This window comes from Martes martes (genome assembly GCF_963455335.1).
Source record: "Martes martes genome assembly, chromosome: 3".
Classification (NCBI taxonomy): Eukaryota; Metazoa; Chordata; class Mammalia; order Carnivora; family Mustelidae; genus Martes; species Martes martes.
This window is the reverse complement of record NC_137890.1, coordinates 158,460,141-158,483,333: the sequence shown is the minus strand read 5'-3', so window position 1 is coordinate 158,483,333 and position 23,193 is coordinate 158,460,141. Positions and strand designations below refer to the sequence as shown.

The following is a 23,193-nucleotide window of genomic DNA, read 5'->3' as shown; positions in this document are numbered from 1 at the left end:
AGGGAATATGGGATATTCTTTATACTACTTTAATTATATTTTTATAAGTCTGAAGTTTTATCCAAAAAAAAACGAGCCATATCATACATTTTTTTGAAACTAATAGTAGTAGTCATAAAGGCTATCATTAGCAATGACAGAACATTTGAACCTGGATCAAATATAGATACTTTCTCCAAAAAAACTTTTCAAAACACTTAATGTTAGTACAGGTCAGGGAATATTTTTACTTTCAATCTTTAAAGTGTCATTTTTTTTGTCCATTAAATTTACTAACACCTAAATTATGACATCTGAAAAACAATAAATTCACACACTGTTGACTATAATTTCATACATTTATAGCAACTGTGAAAATAAGTCATTTAAAAAGAACTATTATATGGTTCTTTTATACAGAGTAAAAGCTACTATTAAACTCCTTCTAGAAGTCAATATCCTAATCAAAAACGTGTAATAAAGCAACTACCATTTGATCACCTTACCGGGAACAAGGCACCGTGTTTAGCACTTCTCTCTCACGAAAAACTCAAAAGAATCTCATAAAGTACAATTTTTCTATACTTTACACCTTAATAACTTGCCCAAGATCAAACAACCAGGAAACCGGAACCAAAATTCATCCTGCTGATGAGTCCACCCATACTATCAAATGATCTCCTTCAACCCTTCTCCTTAAACTCTACCACTCACGGAATCCACCTTCTCAAACCTGTCTTTTTAGATAGACTATCAACAAAGGAAATGCCTTCTCTCAAAAAGAATGGTTATTAACCGTAATTACCCATGGAGCACTTACCCTTTACCAGCCATTGTTTCAAAGTTTTACGCAGTAACCGATTTAATCCTCACAACAAACCTAAAATAGGTATTACTATCATGCCCATTATACAGATGCAAAAACTGAAGCCAAAATAAAGTGACTGACCCAAGGTCACAAAGTTAATTGTATTAGAACCAGGGTTTAAGTTAAATCCCAGTCTACTCTTAGTCACTTATACCAAATTCCTGTATCACTTACACATTATGATGCTATCTTTTAAGACATACAGATGTCATTTTTAAATCCTGTGAACCAAGTAAAGGCAGCAAGTAATACTCTGGGGCAGGGGTTGGCAAACTACGGCACACAGGCCAAATCTGGACCACCACTCCCTTTTGTAAATAAAGTTTTATTAAAACAAAGGCAATGGCTGCTTTTTCCCCACAACAGCTGAGTAATTACAACAGAGACTACAGGACCCACAAAGCCAAAAATATGTGCTATTTGGCACCTTATAAAAAAAAGTTTGCTGAGCCCAGTTCTGGAAGACAGTGTATAAGCCTTTCTCTAAACCATCCAAACAGGCATTTTTAAATTTATAAATAAATTTATAAATAAAAACAACAGCAGCTACCATTCAAGTATATACTACTTACACAAGATCCTCAGGACAACCCATTTTATACAAAAGAAAACTAAGCCTCAGAGGGTTTAAATGACTTACCCAAGATCACATAGGGAAGATCTTGTTTAAATCAGAGTTTCTGGATTCAAGCCCGTATCCTTTGTACAGGGCACTGCCTTCAAAATATATAAATGTGTATACCCAATGAAAAAGCAAAACTGTTTAAGAAAACTAAAATTTCATGATAAAAATGCCATCTTTTTTTTTTTTTTTTAAAGATTTTATTTATTTATTCGACAGAGATCACAAGTAGGCAGAGAGGCAGGCAGAGAGAGGAGGAAGCAGGCTCCCCGCAGAGCAGAGAGCCCGATGCGGGGCTCGATCCCAGGACCCTGAGATCATGACCTGAGCTGAAGGCAGAGGCTTTAACCCACTGAGCCACCCAGGCGCCCCAAAAATGCCATCTTTAAAAAGAAAAATATTCATGTAAATGTATGCACAGATATTAACTGGCTCATACTTTCATCTTATTTTTCCATTATACTGCATTTATGTATTTCCTATTATTCCAGTTGGGGTTATGAATAACCCAGAGATACTCAAAGCAAGCAAAGCAAGAATATGGTATATTCTCCCTATGGGAAGTTTTGGGCAAAAAACTCACTTAAGTAAACAGAAAATAAACACAGCATCTAGAATTTATTTACTCGGTACAATTGACTCTCCTTGAACACTAAAAAATTCTACCCTCTTCTGAAGCAGACTCTGATCTACCCTCATTACACCTTCCTGTCTAGAATGCCCAACTCTCTTCTATTTACCAACTTACCTATCCATCCCCAGCCCACCTACCTCCCCATTTCGTACCCCTCCTCCCGTGGAGACTAACCTATGTATGAGTGAGCCAAGGGAAGGATTCAATAGAGGTTGGTTGCTGTTGTTATTATTCAAAGAACCTTTTCTTATTATTCTTATCCCATTCATCTCCCATACCACTAGCCTGGTCTACAGCACTGTTAGATTATATCACACATATTTATAGTGACAGCCACATCAGAAAGATAACAAGGAACTGAATATGGAATTAAATGTGATCAAGTATACATGGATGAAGACAACTATATTGAGAAATAACTGAGTAATTCTCTGTTCCTAACAACTCTGTTCCTAGTCACCTGGTAAGACATCTGAATAATGTCTTAAACTCAGTTTAAGAGTTTTTATGGTTACTTTTGTTTCCAACTTTATCTCCTTCCCTAATGAGACTATAAACTCAAGGCCAAGGACATCTTACGAATCTTCCTTATCCCAAATCTTGATTTAGGACTTTAAGTATTCAAAAAGATCTATAATAATACATACCATTTGCTTATTATTTATATACAAATTCTACATCCACTGCTAACTTCAGACTACTTACGCTGAGAGCACAGACATCTTACAGGAGCATTTTTCTAGGTCTGAGTATTGCTAATGCAGTTCAAGCAACACCTCTAAAACATAAATGCAGCAGTTGCTGAAACCAGCCTAATTCCTTCCAGTGGACCGTGACTCTAATACTGGACCATAAAACAGACATAATTCCAGAATGATTTTTTAGAATATTGTTTTACTAAGTCTCTGACTATATGTTCCTTAAGAGAACCACAGATTAAGCCATTCCTAACTTTAAAACTCTTAATATGAAAACTTCCCAAATCCTTTACTATCGTATTAAAAATTTAAATAAACCCAGCAGGCATCTTGTAAAAAGTTCTAAGTATCTCTAAATATAGTAAACTCTGAAAAGTAATTGTGCATTATGAATCTTATTTTTCTTTTTTAGTAACAAGAAAGAACACAGGCCGAACGGAAATAAATGCATAAGCTGAAGGTCCAGCCAACAGAAAAGAAAATGCTGCTATTCCAGCAAACATTAAGTTTTCTGATTCCTTAGCTGATTCAAGAACTATAAATTGCATATCACTTAAAACCAGTGCCACAACGATGATCCCAAATGATGGTTAACTATCTCTTCGGTAACTCCCTTCAGAACAGCCAGTGATGAGAAGGTACCTGGAGAATAAATGGCCTGGCCTAATAATACAGGCAGCTGAAAAGTAATACTAGATGGTTCAAAGAGGCAGAAGCAGATTATCTTACAGTGCCACACCAAAAGGCTGAAATTCCCCAAGTCTTACCTCACAGCAGCAACTGGAAGGGCAAACTTTTCAAAAAAGTGGGTGAAGAGTAAAATAAAAAAAGAATGAACTCTGCAATTAACAGTCTGGTTTCCTAAGAAAAGTATTTAGAGGTCAAGATGTGTAAATTAACAGTGAAGTTCCTAATGACAGTTGAGAAATAATTAGGAAACTAGTCTGATCACAAAGCTAAGAAGTACTGAAATCTCCTCAAAAATCAGCCTAATTGTTGCCATCTGCTGGGAGAAAGGCAGAAATGCTTGGGGGTCTAATTCCCTACTGATACTAGGCTGCTCTCCCTAGGTGGACACAAGACAAGAAAACATGGTTTAATAAAGGAAAAATTAGGAAGCTGCACCAATGCCTTGATAAAAGACAGTCTTGTCGGGATGCCTGGGTGGCTCAGTTAGTTAAGCATCTGCCTTCAGCTCAGGTCATGATCACAGGGTCCTGGAATGGAGTCCCACATCAGGCTCTCTGCTTAGCAGGGAGCCTGCTTCTCTCCCTCCCTCTCTTCCTCTTTGTTTCTCTGTCAAATAAATAAAATCTTTAAAAAAAAAAATAAGGGGCGCCTGGGTGGCTCAGTGGGTTAAAGCCTCTGCCTTCGGCTCGGGTCGTGGTCCCGGGGTCCTGGGATCGAGCCCCGCATTGGGCTCTGCTCAGCAGGGAGCCTGCTTCCTCCTCTCTCTCTCTGCCTGCCTCTCTGCCTGCTTGTGATCTCCGTCTGTCAAATAAATAAATAAAATCTTAAAAAAAAATAAAATAAAATAAAATAAAATAAAACAAAGGACACTCGTCTCTTGTAGTAGTAAAATACCCAGCCTTCACAAACGTTTTTATTCCAAAGTCCACGAACCCTCACAAATTTTGTGCTATACAGCTTTAACAGGTGTTAAGTCACCTGTTAAGCCTTCCTCTAAACCATCCATCTTGCACTAACTGCTAACATCTCTGTTTCTATTTAAGAATAAAATGAATTCAAACTGCAATCAGCAAAGTCTACAAGAATACTCTAGAAAAGCTGCTGTAAGAAAACTAAATATGACTGCTACCAGACCCCTGAATAAAGCATTATTCTCGGTATCTTTAGTTACCCTTCAGCCACCAGCTAACCTCATTTCCTAATTCTGAAATCCTGTTTTGTGCACTTTTATAAAAGTAACAGGGATAACAAACAATCTACTATGACATCAGCCAGAGTGCTAGGCAAATATTTTACTAAGATATTTAACTTGATTAAACAGGCAATATTGGGGCACCTGGGTGACTCAGTTGGTTAAGCATCCAACTCTTGATTTTGGCTCAGGTCATGATCCCCACATCGGGCTCCATGCTCTGCAAGGAGCCTGCTTGAAATTCTCATTCCCCCTCTCCCTCTGCCCGCTCCTGCCCCCACCCCTCCCCCTCAGAAAACCAACCAACAACAACAAAAAACAGGTAATATTAACTTGCACTTTTTAAAAGTATATATAAATACTGGAACGCCTGGGTGGTTCAGTTGGTTAAGCATTCAACTTCAGCTTCGATCATGATCTTGGGGTTGTGGAACCAAGCCCCACTTGTGGGGAGTGGGGAGTCACTCCCTACTCTTGGGGATCCAGAATCTTCCGGAGATTCTGCACTCATGAGCTCTCTCGAAATTAATAACTGAATCTTTTTTTTTTTTTAAAAGTATGTAGGGGTGCCTGGGTGGTTCAGCTGGTTAAGTGTCTGCCTTTTGCTCAGGTCACAATCCCAGAGTCCTGGGATTAAGCCCCGCGGGGAGCCTCTCTGACCCCCACCCCACTCATGCTCTCACTCATTGTCTCTCACAAATAATAAATAAAATCTTTGAAAAAAAATTATGTAATACTTAAGCCACAATTTACTATTCTTAAAACTTTTGTTATTTTACTGTACTAAATGCTTAGCAGAAGTTTCCCTTACAAAGAGGGCTGACATTACTGAGGAACTCACAAAAAATTATATACTAATTTTCCAACAGTACTCTGAATTTAAAAAAAAAAATTGAATAAACAATAGATGAATGTGTTAAGACAAAATGACTGCCAGCTTCCACTAAAGGGGAAGAACACTATGACTGAACAGAGGAGCAATGGGAGTCATTTAGACAGCTCCTGCTTATTTAACAGAAGTATTCCAACTACTAAGTAGGGAAACTTAACAAGATATTTTACCTCTACTGCTTCTTTCACCCCAAAACTTACCACAGTAACCCCTTATACAGTCCTAGAAACGGAAGCCATTTCATAAAAGATAAGATCTATATAAGATCTGAAAGCACTTTTTCTTTGTAGATCATTTACAAATCAAATTATTTCTGTCCACTTTTTTCATGCTGTCACCACCTATTCAGGGATCAACACTAAACTCAGCATGTCTATTTGTTAAAACTAATTTCTTAATTTCTCCCATTTGAAAACCTCAATCATCTCAACCTGATTTCCTATTTCACAGATGTGGACCCTCTACTCCAAAGGGCCAGTTTATGGGACCATTATACCCTCACCTCAATTACACCTTTTTAAGCTCCCCATCCTTCTCTCTACCCAAACAAATGAGGCCAGTTCAAGTCCAGAGACTTGAAGTCTCTCCATGAATTCTTCCTCAACCTAGTCAACTTCAACCTAGGAACCTCTCTCTAAGCTTCTGAGTACCCACTGTGTAAAACTCAACTTATACTTAACAATATGCACAATGTTCAATGTTGTGTTCTACTGTCATAGTTTGAACTCATCTACAGCAAAGTACCACATCTCTTCAACTTAAGAAATCTCATTTTACAAATCTATTTCTCCTCAGCATTTTTCAAGAGGGTATAAAACCAGAAATGCACATGCATTAGTTGCTGAGGAAATATTTGCACAATGAAGGCACTTCCAACAGTTTATTCAGTAAAGCCAAATTTCATGCCCTAATTTATCAGTTTCTTAATTGAGATTCTCCTATCAGGTTTTCTAAATGTAGAAAACCTGCATTTACCACAGCTACAGGACACTTCTCTATGCTAAACACCATACCATATTTAGTAATAACGTTAAGTTCAACAAGGTAAGTGATGTTCAACTAAATGAAACCACGGAACTCAGGACAAGAGCCTTCTGTATTCCTTCCAACAGCGACCTGGCACACAGGAAGCACTAAATAAATATGTACTGATAAATACATTTTTACCTGGTAGTAAACATAATTCCCAAATGCTAAACCTAAGGTAACAAAGTTAGTAAAATAGTATAGTGCCTTAACAATCCCTCAAAGGGGATGTTCATGAGCCTAATTCTGAAAAATTTATATTCTAGCATCCTATACTCAGCTATCAAACCCTGAGAAATGAAAATAAGCAAGCTGACAGAAACTACGGCAAATGGTGCTACTATTATTTCACAATACAGTTCCTCAACGTGTCACCAAAATAAACTGTCACTGCCATGTACAATGCCGGTCAGGAGCCTTGTGCCAGCCACCGAGGCGATGGAAGAAATGAGAGCTTTATCACCAAGAAGCCAAAGATCTAGTTAAGAAGTAAGCGACTAATTATGTAAGACAGATGGTGAAAGCAGTTAACTAAGAAGTGAAGGGTAAAACTCTTACGGGAGGTTCTGGAAAAAAGTGAAGTGTGTATCTGCAGCTACAAGAGACGTAAGATGAAGAAAGGTGTTGATCCAGGACGACTAATCAAAGTCCAAGCAAGGAAGCTGAATTCCTGGAGTGTGTTCAGAGAGGACCAAGCAGCTCAATCGGACTGCACGCAGCCAAGGGTGCAAAAACGGACAAGATTACAACATACCGGGACACAGCAGACGTTACAGCATGTTCATGTATTTACTATTTACAACGCAACTAGAAGCACTAGGTTTTCAGAAAGACTAAAAAAAAAAACGGGGGTGGGGGGTGGGGGGAGAGAGGCCCTCCATATGATCTCCATGAACCTGCTCTCTAAGGACACAAAGCAGCTTAAATTACAACTCAACAGTGAATTTCAGACAGGCAGTTATCTGTAAAAACTCATTTTGGGTTTCCAGGGCATCACAGATGTTTACCAGTGTAAGGACTTCAAACTGAGTTAATCTGACCTCAAGAAGATACAGCACAAGGTACATCTATTTATTCAGAATGCTGCCCACGGGTGGAATGAGTAGGAGTTTTTGAAGTCAGGGCAGAACTCACTGGTTATGACAGCCAACAAGTTGATTAAAATACACATTGAAATTCTGTAACTTTAAGTCTTGAAGACTTGCTGATAGACATTTCGGCTTATAAATAGCCTTCAAAATCCACATATGGGTAATAACATTTTATTTACAGAAATAAATATATCCTTTCTCAAAAAGAAACAAAGAAACTAAACAAAAATGCTGTATAAAACTCAACTGCATACTTAACAAATACATGCATCCCATCGTATCAAAATATATTTAGGGCCTCAGTGTAGAATTTAAATGATCAACTATTATATGTAAATAAAGGATGATTAAGGACTATGAAATGGCTTGTCCTCATTTTTTTAATAACATGACTTAAAGTAACTCGTAGTCCTAAAAAATATCCAAAAGATTAAAAACAAAACACAAAATTTTTAGCATCAACTATGATTCAAGAAGTCTGTCGAAACAAGTAAGACGTTAAACTGTTACAAATTATTTTCACTTACAGCAGTATTTTATTCTCACAAAACTTGATCCTTTAATAAACATTCAGATTCCTTAATGCAGGCCAGACACTGCTAGAGGGATTTTAAAAAAGGGGAAGACAGACTTCAAGGAATTCATCATCAATTAAGGAACACTATCTATCCTCAAAGCCTTTCACGTCTACATATAACAGAAGTATATTCTAGGTAGAAGGATGTTAACAAATGAGGCAATGGTCAATGCTGCAATGAACCAGTGAGGAAGGGCACAGTGTTCCAATCTACCTAGCCTAATCTCCTAAATACAGTGTCTAGCATACAAATGACAAACCTAGGTTAGGTGGCAAAAACCACACTTCGGATTAGGCACTTAAAACTTACAAAGGTTCAACTATTCACACAAGGTCACAAAAGACAGAAATGGCAGTCAAGACAACTACCCAAGTCTTCAACCATCAAATCAGGTGTGCACATGAACAATGAATGCTGTTCTCTAATGAAAGGACAGAGAGAGCGGCAAGCAGATTTTTTTTCCCCCACTCCAAGTAGAGCTGCAGAAGTTTACCAAAAGCTTCTGCGTGCTCAAGATGAAACAGGTAGGTCTGAATAATGGACAAGTTCCTTTTTCTTCTGGCCTACCCAGTTTAATGAAACTCTAACAATCACAACCAAAATCTGAAAGGCCTGAGTACTCTTAAGAGACTTATCTAGGCCTAGGAAACAACTTTTCTTGCCCATAACCTAAAATCAGTAAATTAGGGTATTAGATTTAAAGAACTGTATTGTTAAAAAATCCAGGACACTGGCCAAGTTAAATTTTACTTTAAAATCAAGAGACTGGTTCAGCATCAGTATATTTATCTATTTACTGTAACAATGAGCACCTACTGTGTGTTCGAGTCACCCAGCAGACCAGGTAGCGATTACAGAGAACTGCTAGAGGTTTAGGCCTTCAAGAAATCAGTATGAACTATACAAAGGCACTAAAAGAAAACAGACAAATGTAAGGCTAACATTACATGTTAAGAACTACAAGCAGGATTATATAACAATCTATACATTCTATTTATTGTATAATATCAACTTCTTTCTTACTCTTCTACCCTTTCCAGGCACTCGATGGCACAGCAGTCAGAAATATAAGAGGCTGTGATCACAAAACCAAATAGCATCCCAAGGAATCTGTTGAGGCTAAGAAACTTTCCAAGTGGGAAGACTGGTTGCATAGTCAGCAAGACTAGGCTAACATTACTGGTTTGGAGTGGGAAGGAAAAATGGGTATTACTTTCAATTAGGCATACGCGTGCACCTTCATGCAAAACACAGTGATGATACAAAATAATCCTTGACTTCAAGAAGCCTATAATCCAGTCAAGGAAACAAAAGCAACACATGTCAACAAATTTAGCACTCTAATCCCAAAATGGAGCTTATTAAGATAACCAAGAAATAAAAAGTAAAGGTCATGGGGTATAAATTTTTGAGGAAGTGATATGAAGCGGCCAGCTGAAGTGAACCGAAATGGTTTAAATAAAGGAAAAGTGCATGTTACTAGCAGTAGAAAGAACGTGAGTTAAGAGGAAAAGCAACAAACAGGTTGCTTTTTCAACTTGAGTCTGCTGAAGTACCTCAGCAAATGGAAAAATAAAGGGGCAACTGGTGGTATCCTATTTGCTCAGAAAGATCCTCACCCACCCACTTAAAAGAAAAAAATAATATTAATTTTTTAAAAATCCCTCTAAATCCTGTAAAGAAAACAGATCAAGATTTGGCAATATTTTCTCTTAATGGTAGAAAGTCAATTTCATAAGAGCCACAGACCAGTACATGTCATCAACAATAAAATGTAAAGAAATTTCTCTAAGTATGATTAACACATTTATTCTGTAGGAGGTATAGTGAAAAAATATCTACCATGCTGATGCAAAAAATAATAAAAAAAAAAACAGAAATTCAGCCCAAGTTCCACTACCGATTTAATAGTTTCAAAATGTAAGTTGCTGTAACTTCATATTTGCAACCTACCTCACATCAAGGTCACCCCCCCATCACTACCACTGCTGAGAAGCTCTGTGCTTTCAGTGACCTCAAAATAGCTAACATAATTTTCTAAAACTAATGATAATGTATTACACTTATTTATTTAGCAGTTTGTAGTTTTTCACAACCATTATATCCACTGGGTCTCAAATCACCCAGTGAGGTAAAACAGTGGTTACCCATCCCTATTTCACAAATAAAATAACTGAAGACCAGGGGCACCTGGATGGCTCAGCCGGCCTTTGGTTAAGTGTCAGGTCTTGATCCTGAGGTCCTGGGACAGAACCCCGCATAGGGGCTCCCTGCTCTGCGGGGCAATCTACTTCTCCTCCTGATCCTCCCCCCTGTTCATGCTGGAGCTCTCTAATGGAAAAAAAAAAAAAAAAAATACTGGAGACCAGATAGGGTAAGTGAATAGCTCAAGGTCACACAGCTACTAACTGGCACTATGTGAATTCCCAAGCCATTGTTTGTCTCTTTGCTGGAATGATGTGCTTAAATAAGATCATAAAATCTTATCTAGATAACATAAATACAGTAATCTTAAAAGTTAGAATGGAAAGGTAAATATTCAAATTTACTTTGCTCAGTGAAAACACTGATTTTACACAGGCTTAGCATCCCCTTAATTTTTAAAAAAATTATTTTAGCTTAGTAGCTTCTGGAACTCTAACTGCCAAATTCTAAAACTTTTAGAAAGGAAATGAAAAACTAAAACAAAAGGCCTGTTCACTGACACAAACTAAACAATAACCGTGAGCTCAGCAGACTTACAAACCCCTCAAACTCTCTAAAAACTGGGAATAGAAATGATGATAACATTAATTATATTCTACATTAATTACATGGCAATTCTTAAATCCTTATGGATATTGGCACATTCATAGAAAAGCAGATGTAGACAAAGCCCACAAACTCCAACCATGTTAATATGCTCTTAAGCGTAAAATAAATGAAATAAAAACTCCCCAAACAATCTCACAATGATGTGTAAAAGCCACACTAATTCAGTAATGTTTCTGGGCCTGAAAATGGAGCAGGGCTGTTTCAAAAGAAATTTACTTTAAAATTTACTTCAAAATTCACACTTAGTATTGATCTCTTCACATAATGAAAATAAACCTTAATAAAACTATCTGCAACTGTCTCTAACCTGATGATGCCATTCCTCAACCTTAACCGGCCCCCCACCCCCCCACCCCGAGTAAATGCGACACACAAACACACCACACACAGGCCTCATATATAGGCCTCTTGCCTTTTCCCCCAACAACTAGGACCTTTGTTCCAAGCGTCGGTTTTTTGCCCCACTCAATAGCTCTTTCAACTTTATACCCTGTATTTTTTGTTTTGTTTTGCTTTTAGAGAGGAGATCCTCAGCCTCAACTTTCTGGGTCTTTAAAAAATGAAATGCCAGAAATATCTACAGAGAGACTGGAGAGGAATAGAAAGTTGAACACAGCACTAAAGGGCCTACAAAACGGAGTAAAGCCCGGGGATCGGGTGATCTGGCAGCCCAAGCAAGATCCCGGAAAGGCCGACTAGGAAAGGAAGACAGCAGGGGAGCAGTTAGACGTCCATCAGAACACATTCACTGCATTTAAGAAACATACCCCTGAACCCCTCACACACGAACGTTTACTCACTGACAGAGTTCCTCCTTCAATTAACTAACGAAGCAATTAAACTCTACCCACCGCCAGACACGACGCTTAAGCTAAACGTCCCCAAAGTAAAACGGCGTTACCAAAGACAAACGAACGTGTCTTAAGGGTTTAGGAGCAGCCCCTTCCGTTCCTCCTTACCACACAAGGTGCCCCCAGCAGTTCAAATGTGTTGTTATTTCCTCCCGATTTGCATGTGTTTTTAAATCTTTATTAATTCTTTTCCCTGTAGCAAATTAAGAATTCCTGTTACTCTAAGGAAGGAAGCGCCACGAAGGACAGGATTTGGGATTTTTCCAGTCTTCGTTATTTGAACTCCCCTTAACTTGTTTCTGAACTAGAAACCCACTCACCATGGAGGAGGATGGAGGAGAGGGAGAACTGAATGGACAAACGATATAATAGGTTTTATGTAATCCACATATAAATAAATTAATCGCCTGACTCGCTTTGAATGCTAATACTATTGGAGTGACAACTGGCCCACCTCCCTCCCAAGTCCTGGACCCCCACCCCCGATTTCCACTCTGATCTATTCAGAAGCATGCTCTGCTCCTCTCAGTCAAGTTTCTCGGCCTCTTTTCCAGCCCCCCTGCACGCCCGTCTCTTCGTCATCCTCACTCAATCTCAACTTCCCACGGCTAAAGAAACTGCCCAGCGCAGACCCCTGTCTCCGGCCTCGCCCGCCCACAACCCTCCCCCCTTGGCAGGAAACCCCTTACTGCGGTCTAAAGTCACTCCGGCCTCTCCCTCCTCTGACCCTCGCTTCCCACAACTGTTGTCACTCGAGCTGCTCCCTAGTTTCCATTTCCGGGCCGTCCCTGGCCCTGGAGCCTCCCCTCTCCCCGTTTCCGGGCCCCCCGTCCCATTTCCGGGGAACCCTTGCCGTCTTCACACCCCCCACCTGCACTTCCGGCCCCCCACTTTCTCGCTTCCTAGACGCCCTCCAAGCTCCAAAGCCCACTTCCGGCCCCCCCGGCGCCCCCGGGCTCCCCAAGACCCGCACGCCTTACCCCGGTTCCGTGAAGGGCCCTCCTCATCGCGGGGGGCCAGAGGGGGGACGCAGCGAACCCCCCCGCTCCCGCCCGGGTCTCCCTCGAGCGCCTCGCCCGTCAACCCCCGGCCCGGTCCTTCCGCGGCCCCGCCGCTGCCGCCGGGAGCAGGCCGAGCGGGGGCCGAATCGCGGCGATGACACAACCGGGCTTCCTGGGACTTTCTGTTCCAGCTCCTCCCCACCCCCCTTGCCGCCCCCCCCCAACCCCTCGGCACAACCCCCTCCCCCAAGCCTGGCCCGGCCGCTCGGAACTGAGCCCCAATTACCTAGTTGGGCCCCAAAGTCTCCGGTCCGGACTCGGTGGCGCGGCAGTAACTTCCACTAGCTCCCCCCACCCCCCCCCCGGCGGCGGCGGCGGCGGCGGCGGCAGCTCCTCGGGTCCCTTCAATTATCAGCTGAGCCGCAGCACCGCGGCCGGCGTGCGCCTCCGCCCGCGCCGCCTCCCTCCCCGCCCGTTCCAACACCCTCCGGGAACTATTTTGCCCGCCGGTTTAGGCTGACGAGCTCGTCCGCGGGAAAGGCCCCGCTGCCTACTCGCGGACCATCACATCGCCCCTCCCTCCCCCACCGCCCGGAGCGACTCTCCCAGCGGCCTGAGATCTCCTCCCGATCCCTTCGAGGGACCAGGAAGGGGAATGTGGGGCTGTGCTTGGTATCCCTCCGCCGGGGTCACCCCCTCCCCTCCGTGGTAGCAGGAACTAATTCCCTTTCGGGTCACCAGGGACCTGAGGTTTGAAATTTCACGGACCAGAGTTCTCTCTGACTCTTGGGAGAGAGGTCGACCACCCCAAGGCAGAAACCCCCTGCTAGCTCAAAAGCAGGGTTCGATTTAAACTAGGGCTTTGGCCCCATGACCCCAATCAAGCCCCGCCCCTTCCTGGTTGTCTTAGCGACGGCGGTGGCGTCCCAAGATGGCGTCGTGGCTGCCGGAGACTCTGTTCGAAATTGTAGGACAAGGCCCAGCGCCGAGCAAAGACTATTACCAGTTATTGGTCACCCGGTCCCAGGCAAGTGCGAGGCGCGGTTTACCCTCTCTAACACCCTGCCGCCCGGGTGGAGCGCGGAACGCGAGCCGCGCTAGGCCGAGAGCGACTGTGGCCCGCCGGAAGCGTCCGGTCCCAGCTCCGAGCCGGGAAGATTTCCCTCGTCACCTGGGCCTCCTCGGCCGGCTCCTCGGTGGCCCGCGTGTCTTTTCCCAACCCCAGCCCGGCTCGTCCCTGGCGAGCTTTCTTTGCCTTCCCACATCGCCGCCCTCTCCCTTCTTGCCACCCGGGGCTCCTACCCGCAGAGTTCCCTCCGCGCGAAGAGAAAAACAGGCGTCCCTGGCTGGCGTGCAACCTCACCTCAGCGTGGGAAGGAGAGAAAGAAAGACTCAGCCAAGTGTCCCAAGGAGGAGCCGGCAGGGGAGGGGAGAAAGGGAAGATCTCTTTTCCAGGGTAGGAGCTAATCATGGGGGATTTTTAAAATCTCATTGTGGTTTTTCCGGTACCACGACCACATCAAAACTTCTTTATCTCTAGTAGGAATTGATCGTTGAGAGCTTTCCCCTTACCTTTTTGGAGCCCCTTCTATGCCATTGAAAGTGTGCGGGGGGTGGTACAAAAATGTTTCAGCTGCTCTGCGCGTCAGCCCCACCCATAATGACATCTGCTCCACAACAATAAGACCGAGGATTATGTTATCGCTGGAGTAAAGTAACCATCGGCCTATTTTTATGACTACTTTAGCTATTTAAGGTGGGCTTTTTGGTTGATTTATTATGCTCATGAAATGATCAGGTTGAACTGGGCCTCCACTCGGAACACATTTTCTGATTCCTGGCTGAGCTTAAGCCTGTCTCTGAGATAAAGCACCTTGTACTTCAACAGATGGTATTTCTATAAAATGAAATTTAGAATTTTGTATATATTTGTTTTGGTGTAGCTATTGAATATGGCATCAGTTTTCCTGTGAGCCCTTAAGTAGGCAAAGAATGCTTTTTTAATAGCTTCAAAAGCATCTTTTAAAAATAATACATGTATTTTTAAACCTGATATTTATAAATATTGCAAGTATATCAATAATAAAAGCGTGATAACCTGTCAAACTTAGATATTTAATTGAACATTTTGGCGGGGGGATTTTTACACGTTTAATTGGAATTTCATAAACGCTGAAATTCATTTTTTTTGTACATTTTTAGAACCATTTTCCATTCGTCTTAAGATGTATGATCCTACAGTTTTTCACTTTCTAACATTAATGGTTGAAAGCAATAACACCTTACCATATTCATACTTTGTTTTCTATTTCTATCTACCTTACCTAAGTTAAAATGTTCTAATGTTTACAGTTTTTTCCATAATTTGTCCCTTAAAAATTTTTTTTGAGGACTTCTTTTTCTTGAAAGTCCATTATTACAAGTGTACTGTCATGTGTACTATCCATGTCCTAAGCCTCAACAAATGAATACTTGCTTACCTTTTTATTTTAGTAAATTAACCATAAGAGTGTTCCTGGCCATTAGTTTTCCCCAAGAATGCTTCTGTTGTTGATGTTCAGACTTTGCTCTGTAGTCTAACTTGGGCACACGCCTTCTTCTAACCACTGTGCTTTATGAAACGCTCCTCCCCCACCCAAGTATTCTTACAGCTTTCTCTCTTCTTCTTTTTTCTTTTTTCTTTTCTTTTTTTTTTCTTTCATTTTCTTTCTTTTTTTTTTCTTTCTTTCTTTCTCTCTTTCTCAGATCAAAAACTGACTTTCATTTGAGGCCCTATTCTTCATGTCAATTGCTTCTATATAAAATCCTTTTCAAGCTGATTCATTTTCTTTTTTAAGCAGACGGAATATATCCACTACAGTTCAACCAGTGCAAGTTCATCTCAAATCTGATTAATTCACTCTCTTTTTAAAGTAAAATTGGTTGTAAAAAATAGTAAGCCAAAAAAACAGTCTTTTCAGTCTACTGTCTTGAGAATATGCTATTTTCTGACCACAAGACAATTTTTCTAAGGCTCAGCACAGGAAACCAAACATCCACTAAGAGGTGGTCTGACATAAATAAGTACTAAAACACTAGAATTAAAATGAGTTTTATAAAATGGACTTTTTCTGAAGTGACTTTCTAAAATTTTTCCTCTCTCTTTCTTCCTTTATTTCCAAAAATGTTGTATATTATTCAAAATGGGTCCCAGATTTGGATGGATTTTTCTGTCCCTCTGATTCTCTTTTTTATTCTTTTTCACTGCTTTTATTTTTATTGACTTTAAATTGAAATAACTGCACATTTCACATGGTTGTGAAGGCAGATATCTCCCATTAGGGTCATACCACTGTTGGTATAGTCCAGAATATAGATGTTATACATAAATATTTTTTTTGCCTTCTTACTTATACAGTAACAGTAAATACATATTTTTATGCTTATGGAGGCATTCCCAATTAACAACTTGATACCATGATTTTTTGTTTTTTCCCTAGAAAGGCACTTACAGAATATAATTTATGGTCAATATAGTTTCTCACATTTGTCTTTATAATGATCTGAAGGCTTAGAAAAATTACTGCACTGCTTTCTAAATCAAAGATTTATACAATTATTTTCACTCTAGTTTTAGTAGTATATATATTTTCTTATATTGGATTCTAATTCTTTGAAAACTGCTAGATTCATAGTAAGTTAGAACTGGAAAGAACCTTGAATATTATTTAGGCAAAGGATACTCCACACTTTGCTTCTAAGAAAATCTTAAATTGTATTCCTGAATGAAGATCCTTTCCTTAATTTAATCAGCAAGTTGGCATTTACTATTGGAGATGCAAAATACAAGATTTCTGGCTTCAAAGAATTCATCTTTTATTCCACAAATCTGTATTAAGCACGTTTTATGGCCAGGTACTGTTCTGGATGCTAGGAAAACATCAGTAAACCAAACAAAATCCCTCCTCTTGTGGAGCATGTAATCTAGGTGAGAGAATATAGTTAGTGATTTGATTTATATAAACACTGAAATGGCTTTTCAAGAACAAAGGAAGTTCATAGCCAAGTTAATGGGTAGCACAGATGATTTAAAACCTGAGTCCAGGGCGCCTGGGTGGCTCAGTGGGTTAAGCCTCTGCCTTCAGCTCAGGTCATGGTCTCAGGGTCCTGGGATCAAGGCCCGCATTGGGCTCTCTGCTCAGCAGGGAGCTTGCTTCCCCCTTTCTCTCTGCCTGCCTCTCCGCCTACTTGTGATCTCTCTCTGTGTCAAATAAATAAATAAAATCTTTTTTAAAAAATAATAAAATAAAATAAAAAAAATCTGAGTCCAGAGGAAAAAAAGTCACTTTAGAGTAGGAGGCTCAGGAGGGTACAATGACCAGTCTTTTACTCTTGAAACTCTGTCTTCTTCGTTCTCTTGAAGTGGAAGAATTGCTTAAGATGGTCACCCCTGGTGACTTAAGTTTAATGTGACAAATAATGGAAAACTGCTAGAAACAGTAACTGTATGGTGAGAATTGACAGATAGTGGCCTCTTGCACCTGTGTTAGGCAGTCGTCCCAAGAGTACCAACATATGATAGTCGGTCCAGCGAATGAAAGGAGGAAGAATGAGTAATAGATTACCTTAATTTACCTATTTTACTTAAGCCTACTAAAAACTCCAAAAAGATACCTAAAGCTAATGTCATCTGGAAAGAAAAAGAAAGAAGAAAGAAAAGAAATTCCAAAAGCTCACTCCTCAAAAATAACAAATATTTTTGACGTGCTTTAGAGTTGTAGCTCTGACAGAAAACATGTGAGGTCGCATGGCAGCCTGTGACAGGAAACTGTCCTCTCCAAAGACTTCTGAAAAAGGAATTAAAACTAGACTTAATGGCTGATGTTTAGGCTTTGCAACAAAGAATCCGGCCGATACTGTTTCAAACTGCACAGCAATTTTAAAGATTTAAGATTCAAGCACAGCCTAATAGAAATGTTAATACATGCACCCTTTGACCCTGCAAGTCCATTTCTAGGATTTCATACACAAAAATGCTTTCACCTATATACTAGGATATGTGAGCAAGAAGTTCACCAGAGTGAAATAATTGTAAAAACATACTTCCATTAGTGGAAATTTCGTTAGACTGAATCATTCATACCAACGAATACTATACAACCTTTTAACAACAATGTGATGGATCTGTTTAGTAGAACAGATCTTAAGCAAGAAAAGCAAGTTTCTGGGTTAAACATTACCGTGATGATCCAGTTTGAAAAAAACGACCACCACAAGAGTTGTATTTTGTTTTGAATAAATGTTAATGAAATTTAAATAAATGTCAGAGGAAACAGTTGAAGCTCTTCACTCTGAGGGTTGGGATTTTGGATTGCTTTCACTTTCTGCATTTATATATATATATATATATATTTTTTTTTAAGATTTTATTTATTTATTTGACAGACAGATCACAGGTAGGCAAAGAGACAGGCAGAGAGAGGAAGGGAAGCAGACTCCCTGCTGACCAGAGAGCCTGATGCGGGGCTGGATCCCAGGACCCTGGGATCATGACCTGAGCTGAAGGCAGAGGCTACCCACTGAGCCACCCAGGCGCCCCTGCATTATATATTTTTGAAAGCTCCAAGTTTTTCTACAGTGAACATTTCTTTTGATAATCCGAGAAAAGCAATAAAAATTGAAAATGAAAATGTGAGCGGATAGCACTTATTCTGAGAAGTTGGCCTGCTCTGTACTTGAACTTGCATCTGTTGCACCGGTATCACCTCTGAACCACCTCCCACATTACATGATGGGCAGCATTAATAACTGTCACCAGAGACTACTGACCCGGGGAAGTGAGTGGTTCTAATTCAACAAATTCAGAGAGTGCAAATGGATTGATGGTTACTTATGAAATTTTAATGTCTAGAAATTCCCGATTTTATTGGGTCTTTTGCTTTTTAGTTTTTTAATGTAGGTAATACTTACTTTTGAGAAAGTAAAAGGTTGCCTTCTCTTGCTTTGTTGGGGGTGAGATAGTACTAAGGAGCCATTAAGGAACAGAACTTCTCAAGTGAATTAAAATTATATTAACTAGACACCAGGTTGCACATTTTAGAAGGCAGATGGGATGCAGTCAAATTGAGATCATGATGGTATTTCCCCAGGGGACCCAGGAACCCCTAAATCATGCTCTACTCTAGCCCCACTCCCCACATAAGGTCCACAAGAGTCACTGGCATAGAGAAGATAAAGCAGAGTAAAACATACATTCCTTTTTTGTTTCTGGTTACTCTTTCCTTGTCCCTAAGGGACTGTCTCCCACTAATGGACTGAATGTTTCTGCAATCTGTTTCGGCACAGAATGTCCAGAATTCAGTGGAATGCTTGCATTCGCTTATTTTCCTCTTCCCTGTTATTTACGATTGACTTCTCCTCCTCTTTTGGGGGGCTGGCTCTTTGTCTCCGAAAGTCCCTCATTTTTCCCTCTGCTGTTAAATGTAAACTTTTCCCTTCTTCGCTCTTAGAACTTTCAGCTTCAGCCCAGCCCTCCCCAGGCCCTCCTCAGGGGTGTTTTGGTTTTTCCTCCCGCTCTTAGCAGTACCCACAGTGATCACCCTTCCCTGCCCTACAGGTTCTGCCAGGTGTTCCTGCCTACTGCATTATCCTTCTATTCCTCAGATCTGACACACTTCAGAAAAATGATTCCTAACCTGTGCTACTCTGGGATGCACCCAATTCCAGCTGTGAAATTGCTTTTGATCAGAAATTTAAATTCCCTTTAATTTTTCAAAGTGACATGTGGCACTTTCCAGGAGAGAGGGATAAAAATATAAATAAGGGGTTAAATTCTTGAAAATGACAACATTCAGTGCTCTACCATATTATAACCCAGTGTCAAGTGACTCCTAAATCCTCATTTCAAAATTCCATGACAGCTTGACAGAGCTCCAATATCATCTTTTCTCAGGTAAATGGTTCATTCAGCATCTGCGAGCACCTCCTCAATCTGGGCAGTTAATTTGGTCTCACCCTGCATTGACACATATTTGTCTCCTAATTATATGGGGAAGTAGAGCACTGAATTGGGAGTCACTGAGTCATGGATTCTTTTGTTCCTCCGGCTAGTCTGCAAGCTCTTGACCTGGGGCAAGGCACTTAATTTGTCTGGGCCCCAATTGTCTCATCAACATTATAAGGTTACTACTCTAAGAGATCACAAAGGTTTACTCCATTTCTAAAGTGCTATTTTGCATGAAAGTAGTGTTTCACCCTGGAAAAAGTAATGGATTTTTTTTTTTTGAGAAAAATTAGATTTGCATTGAAGATTCTGTATTAGTAGCTATGTGACCTATATAAGTCTTTACCTGCCTGAGGTTCCATTTCTTCATCCATAAAATGAACAATGAAAAAATCAACTCTTGGCTATTTCACTGATACGGGAAGAACAGATACATATAAAAAGCACTCCAGGCCAGGGTTTCTCAAAGAGAGCTTGTATCATCAAATGAGATTGGAAAACCCTAGGTTAAACACAATCTATTTTCTTCTCTTCTCCCGCATTTGTCAGAGCCTTTAAAATCATACTGTCCACCATGAATCTCCCAAGAGGAGACTACCATGGAGCTTTTCCTGTAGGCTGGTGACTGTGGGACCCTTTTTCTCTCTGAGCATCTCCAGAGCTAAGGTGCTGGGGAATGCTAACTGAAAAATACCCAGCAGTGTGCCTGGTACAAGAGCAGCAAATACTGAAGAAATGTTTAAATATTTACATGGTCTTTTTCCAATGCCAAATCAGCCATATTTCACCTTTTTTTTTTTAAGGATTTTATTTATTTTTTTTTAAGAGAAAGAAAGCATGAGTAGGGGGATGGGAAGAGGGAAGAAGCAGGCTCCCCGCTGAGCAAGGACCTGCCCCCCTCCCATTATGGAATCATGATCTGAGCTGAAGGCAGATGCTTAGCTGACTGAACCACCAGACACCCCTAAATTTCACCTTTTCATGAAAATGATTAAAGGTACTCTTAAATCCTTTTTTATTTTTATTTTTTTATTTTTACACTTAGCTTGTATTTCTACAAAAATACCTGTTGGTGTTTTGATTGGGATTGCAATGAATATATAGCTTTATTTTTGGTGAATTGACATCTCTACAATATCAAGTTTCCAATCCACAAATATAGTATATCCGTCTTTTAAAAATTTTTTTTAGGTATTCCTTAATTTTGGTTATGGATTTCTTATAGTATAGAAATCTTATATATATATTTTAGATTTCTAGGTGTTTGACTATTTTAAGTTATATTGCTTCTCAAAATTGTATTTTCTATTTGTAGCTACTAATAAAAACAATTGATTTTTTTTAAGATTTTTTTTTTTATTTATTTGAGAGAGAGACAGTGAGAGAGAGCATGAGCGAGGGAAGGTGAGAGGGAGAAGCAGACTCCCCGTGGAGCTGGGAGCCCAATGCAGAACTCAATTCCGGAACTCTGGGATCATGACCCAAGCCGAAGGCAGCTGCTTAACCAACTGGGCCACCCAGTTGCCCAAAAAAACAATTGATTTTTGCTTCTAGTAAATATCCTTTTATCTGGTGATCCTACCAAGTCACTTACTAATTTTAGTGATTCATATTTTTTCACATTTTATGGCAAATTCATATCCTCTGTGCATAGTAATATATTTCTTCCTTTCGAATCCTCATGTCTTATTTGTCTTTGCTGTATGACATTGGCTAAGACTTCCACTAAAACGTTGAAAAAAGATGATGACATCAGGCATTCTTGTCTTGTTCCTAGACTTATGGGGAAAGCTTTCAGTTTTTTGCCAAAGAGTGTGATGTGTGCTGTAGGTTTTTCAAATCAGGTTTAAGGTGTTTCCTTTTATTTCAGGTTTGCCAAAAGTTCTATTCTGAATGGATAATAAATTTTATTTTTCAAAAAAAATTAAAAGAACCCACTAAGGTCTTTCAGCTATATTCTAAAGTTCAAGGTTGCTGTTTTTCTCTAAATTATTATTGAGGTTATTATAAACTGAGTGCTTCCTGGCTCCAGGACCATCATACTTAGCATTCCTTAAAGAACACCTGTTATTTTCTCATGCTGTCCCTGTGAATTTGGCCCTACTTACTAGAATCACTTCCTGTCATATCCCCACATCCAAATTCTCCCCCTCCTTTGAGTCTCATCTAAAATGCCTGCTTAAGGGGCACCTGGGTGGCTCAGTCAGTTAAGCATCCGACTCTTGATTTCCTTTCAGGTCATGATCTCAGGTTGTGAGATCTATCTCTGTGTCCAGCCCTGCACTGGGCACAGAACCTGCCTAAGATTGTCTCTCTCCAGGGGCGCCTGGGTGCTCAGTGTGTTAAAGCCTCTGCCTTCGGCTCAGGTCATGATCTCAGGGTCCTGGGATTCAGCTTCGCGGCAGGCTCATTGCTCAGCGGGAGTCTGCTTCTCTGACCCTCCCCTCTCTCATGCTCTCTCTCTCCATCTTCCTCTATCCTTCCTTCCCCAATCTCTCTAATAAAAATAAATAAATGCCCACTTAACATTTGAAATCAGTGGGGAAATGAAGAACCATTGAGTAATTATTGTAACAACTGGCTATCAAAAAGCCACAAAAATAGAAAAAATTAACTAAATCCCTATCTCATACTGTCCATTAAAAATATTTTATATGGATTGAAGTACATGTTATGCACACACACATACACTAGGAAAGTACCATAAGAAAATAAAGGATAATATTATTTGAGCCTGGAAGTAGAGTCTTCACAAAACTCAAATCTGGGAGCCATAAAAGAAAAGAATGGCAGATCAAGTACATTTAAAATAAAGTTTTGGGATGCCTGGGTGGCTCAGTTGGTTAAGCATCTGCCTTCAGCTCTGCTCCTGGGACTGAGTCCCATGGGGTTCCTTGCTCAGCAGAGAAACTGCTTCTCCCTCTGCCTATTGCTCCCTCTGCTTGTGAGCTCTCTCTCTCACACAAATAAAATCTTAAAAATAAATAAATTTAAATAAAATGAAATACAGTTTTGTGGGTGCCAGGTTGGCTTACTCAAGCATGTGAGTCTTTATCTCGCAATTGTAAATTTGAGGCCCCATGTTGGGTGTAGACATTACTTAAGCATAAAATTTTTTTTAATAAAAAATAAAGTTTGTTTCATGAATGATACTTAAAATTAATAAATTGCCTGGGAGAAAATGTTGGCTACAGATTTTGTAGGCAAAGGGTTAACATACTCAGTACCTAAAGATTATTATTTTTACAAATTTGACAAAATTTAACTCTCATTTA

General features: G+C 40.2%; 2 protein-coding genes across 18 annotated transcripts in view; one reads left to right on the top strand and one right to left on the bottom strand.

Annotated features, from left to right (window-relative positions):
• Positions 1-13,391, bottom strand: part of TRIP12 (thyroid hormone receptor interactor 12) — a 141,235-nt gene extending 127,844 nt beyond the window's left edge. For 10 of the 17 annotated variants that reach the window (XR_013966544.1, XM_080798457.1, XM_080798466.1 and 7 more), the window contains exon 1: positions 13,223-13,363. The gene's annotated coding sequence lies outside the window, so the exon portion shown is untranslated. Of the gene's footprint in view, positions 1-13,222 lie in introns of all 17 variants that reach the window. The other 7 variants (XM_080798460.1, XM_080798461.1, XM_080798464.1 and 4 more) reach the window with 3 other exon arrangements.
• Positions 13,392-13,867: 476 nt separating this feature from the next.
• The window catches only part of FBXO36 (F-box protein 36), a gene marked incomplete at both ends in the record, with an annotated part of 75,244 nt that continues 65,918 nt past the window's right edge, over positions 13,868-23,193 (top strand). The window contains one exon of the mRNA XM_080799433.1: positions 13,868-13,967. Coding sequence (XP_080655559.1) covers positions 13,868-13,967 — 100 coding nt within the window. The remainder of the gene's footprint in view (positions 13,968-23,193) is intronic.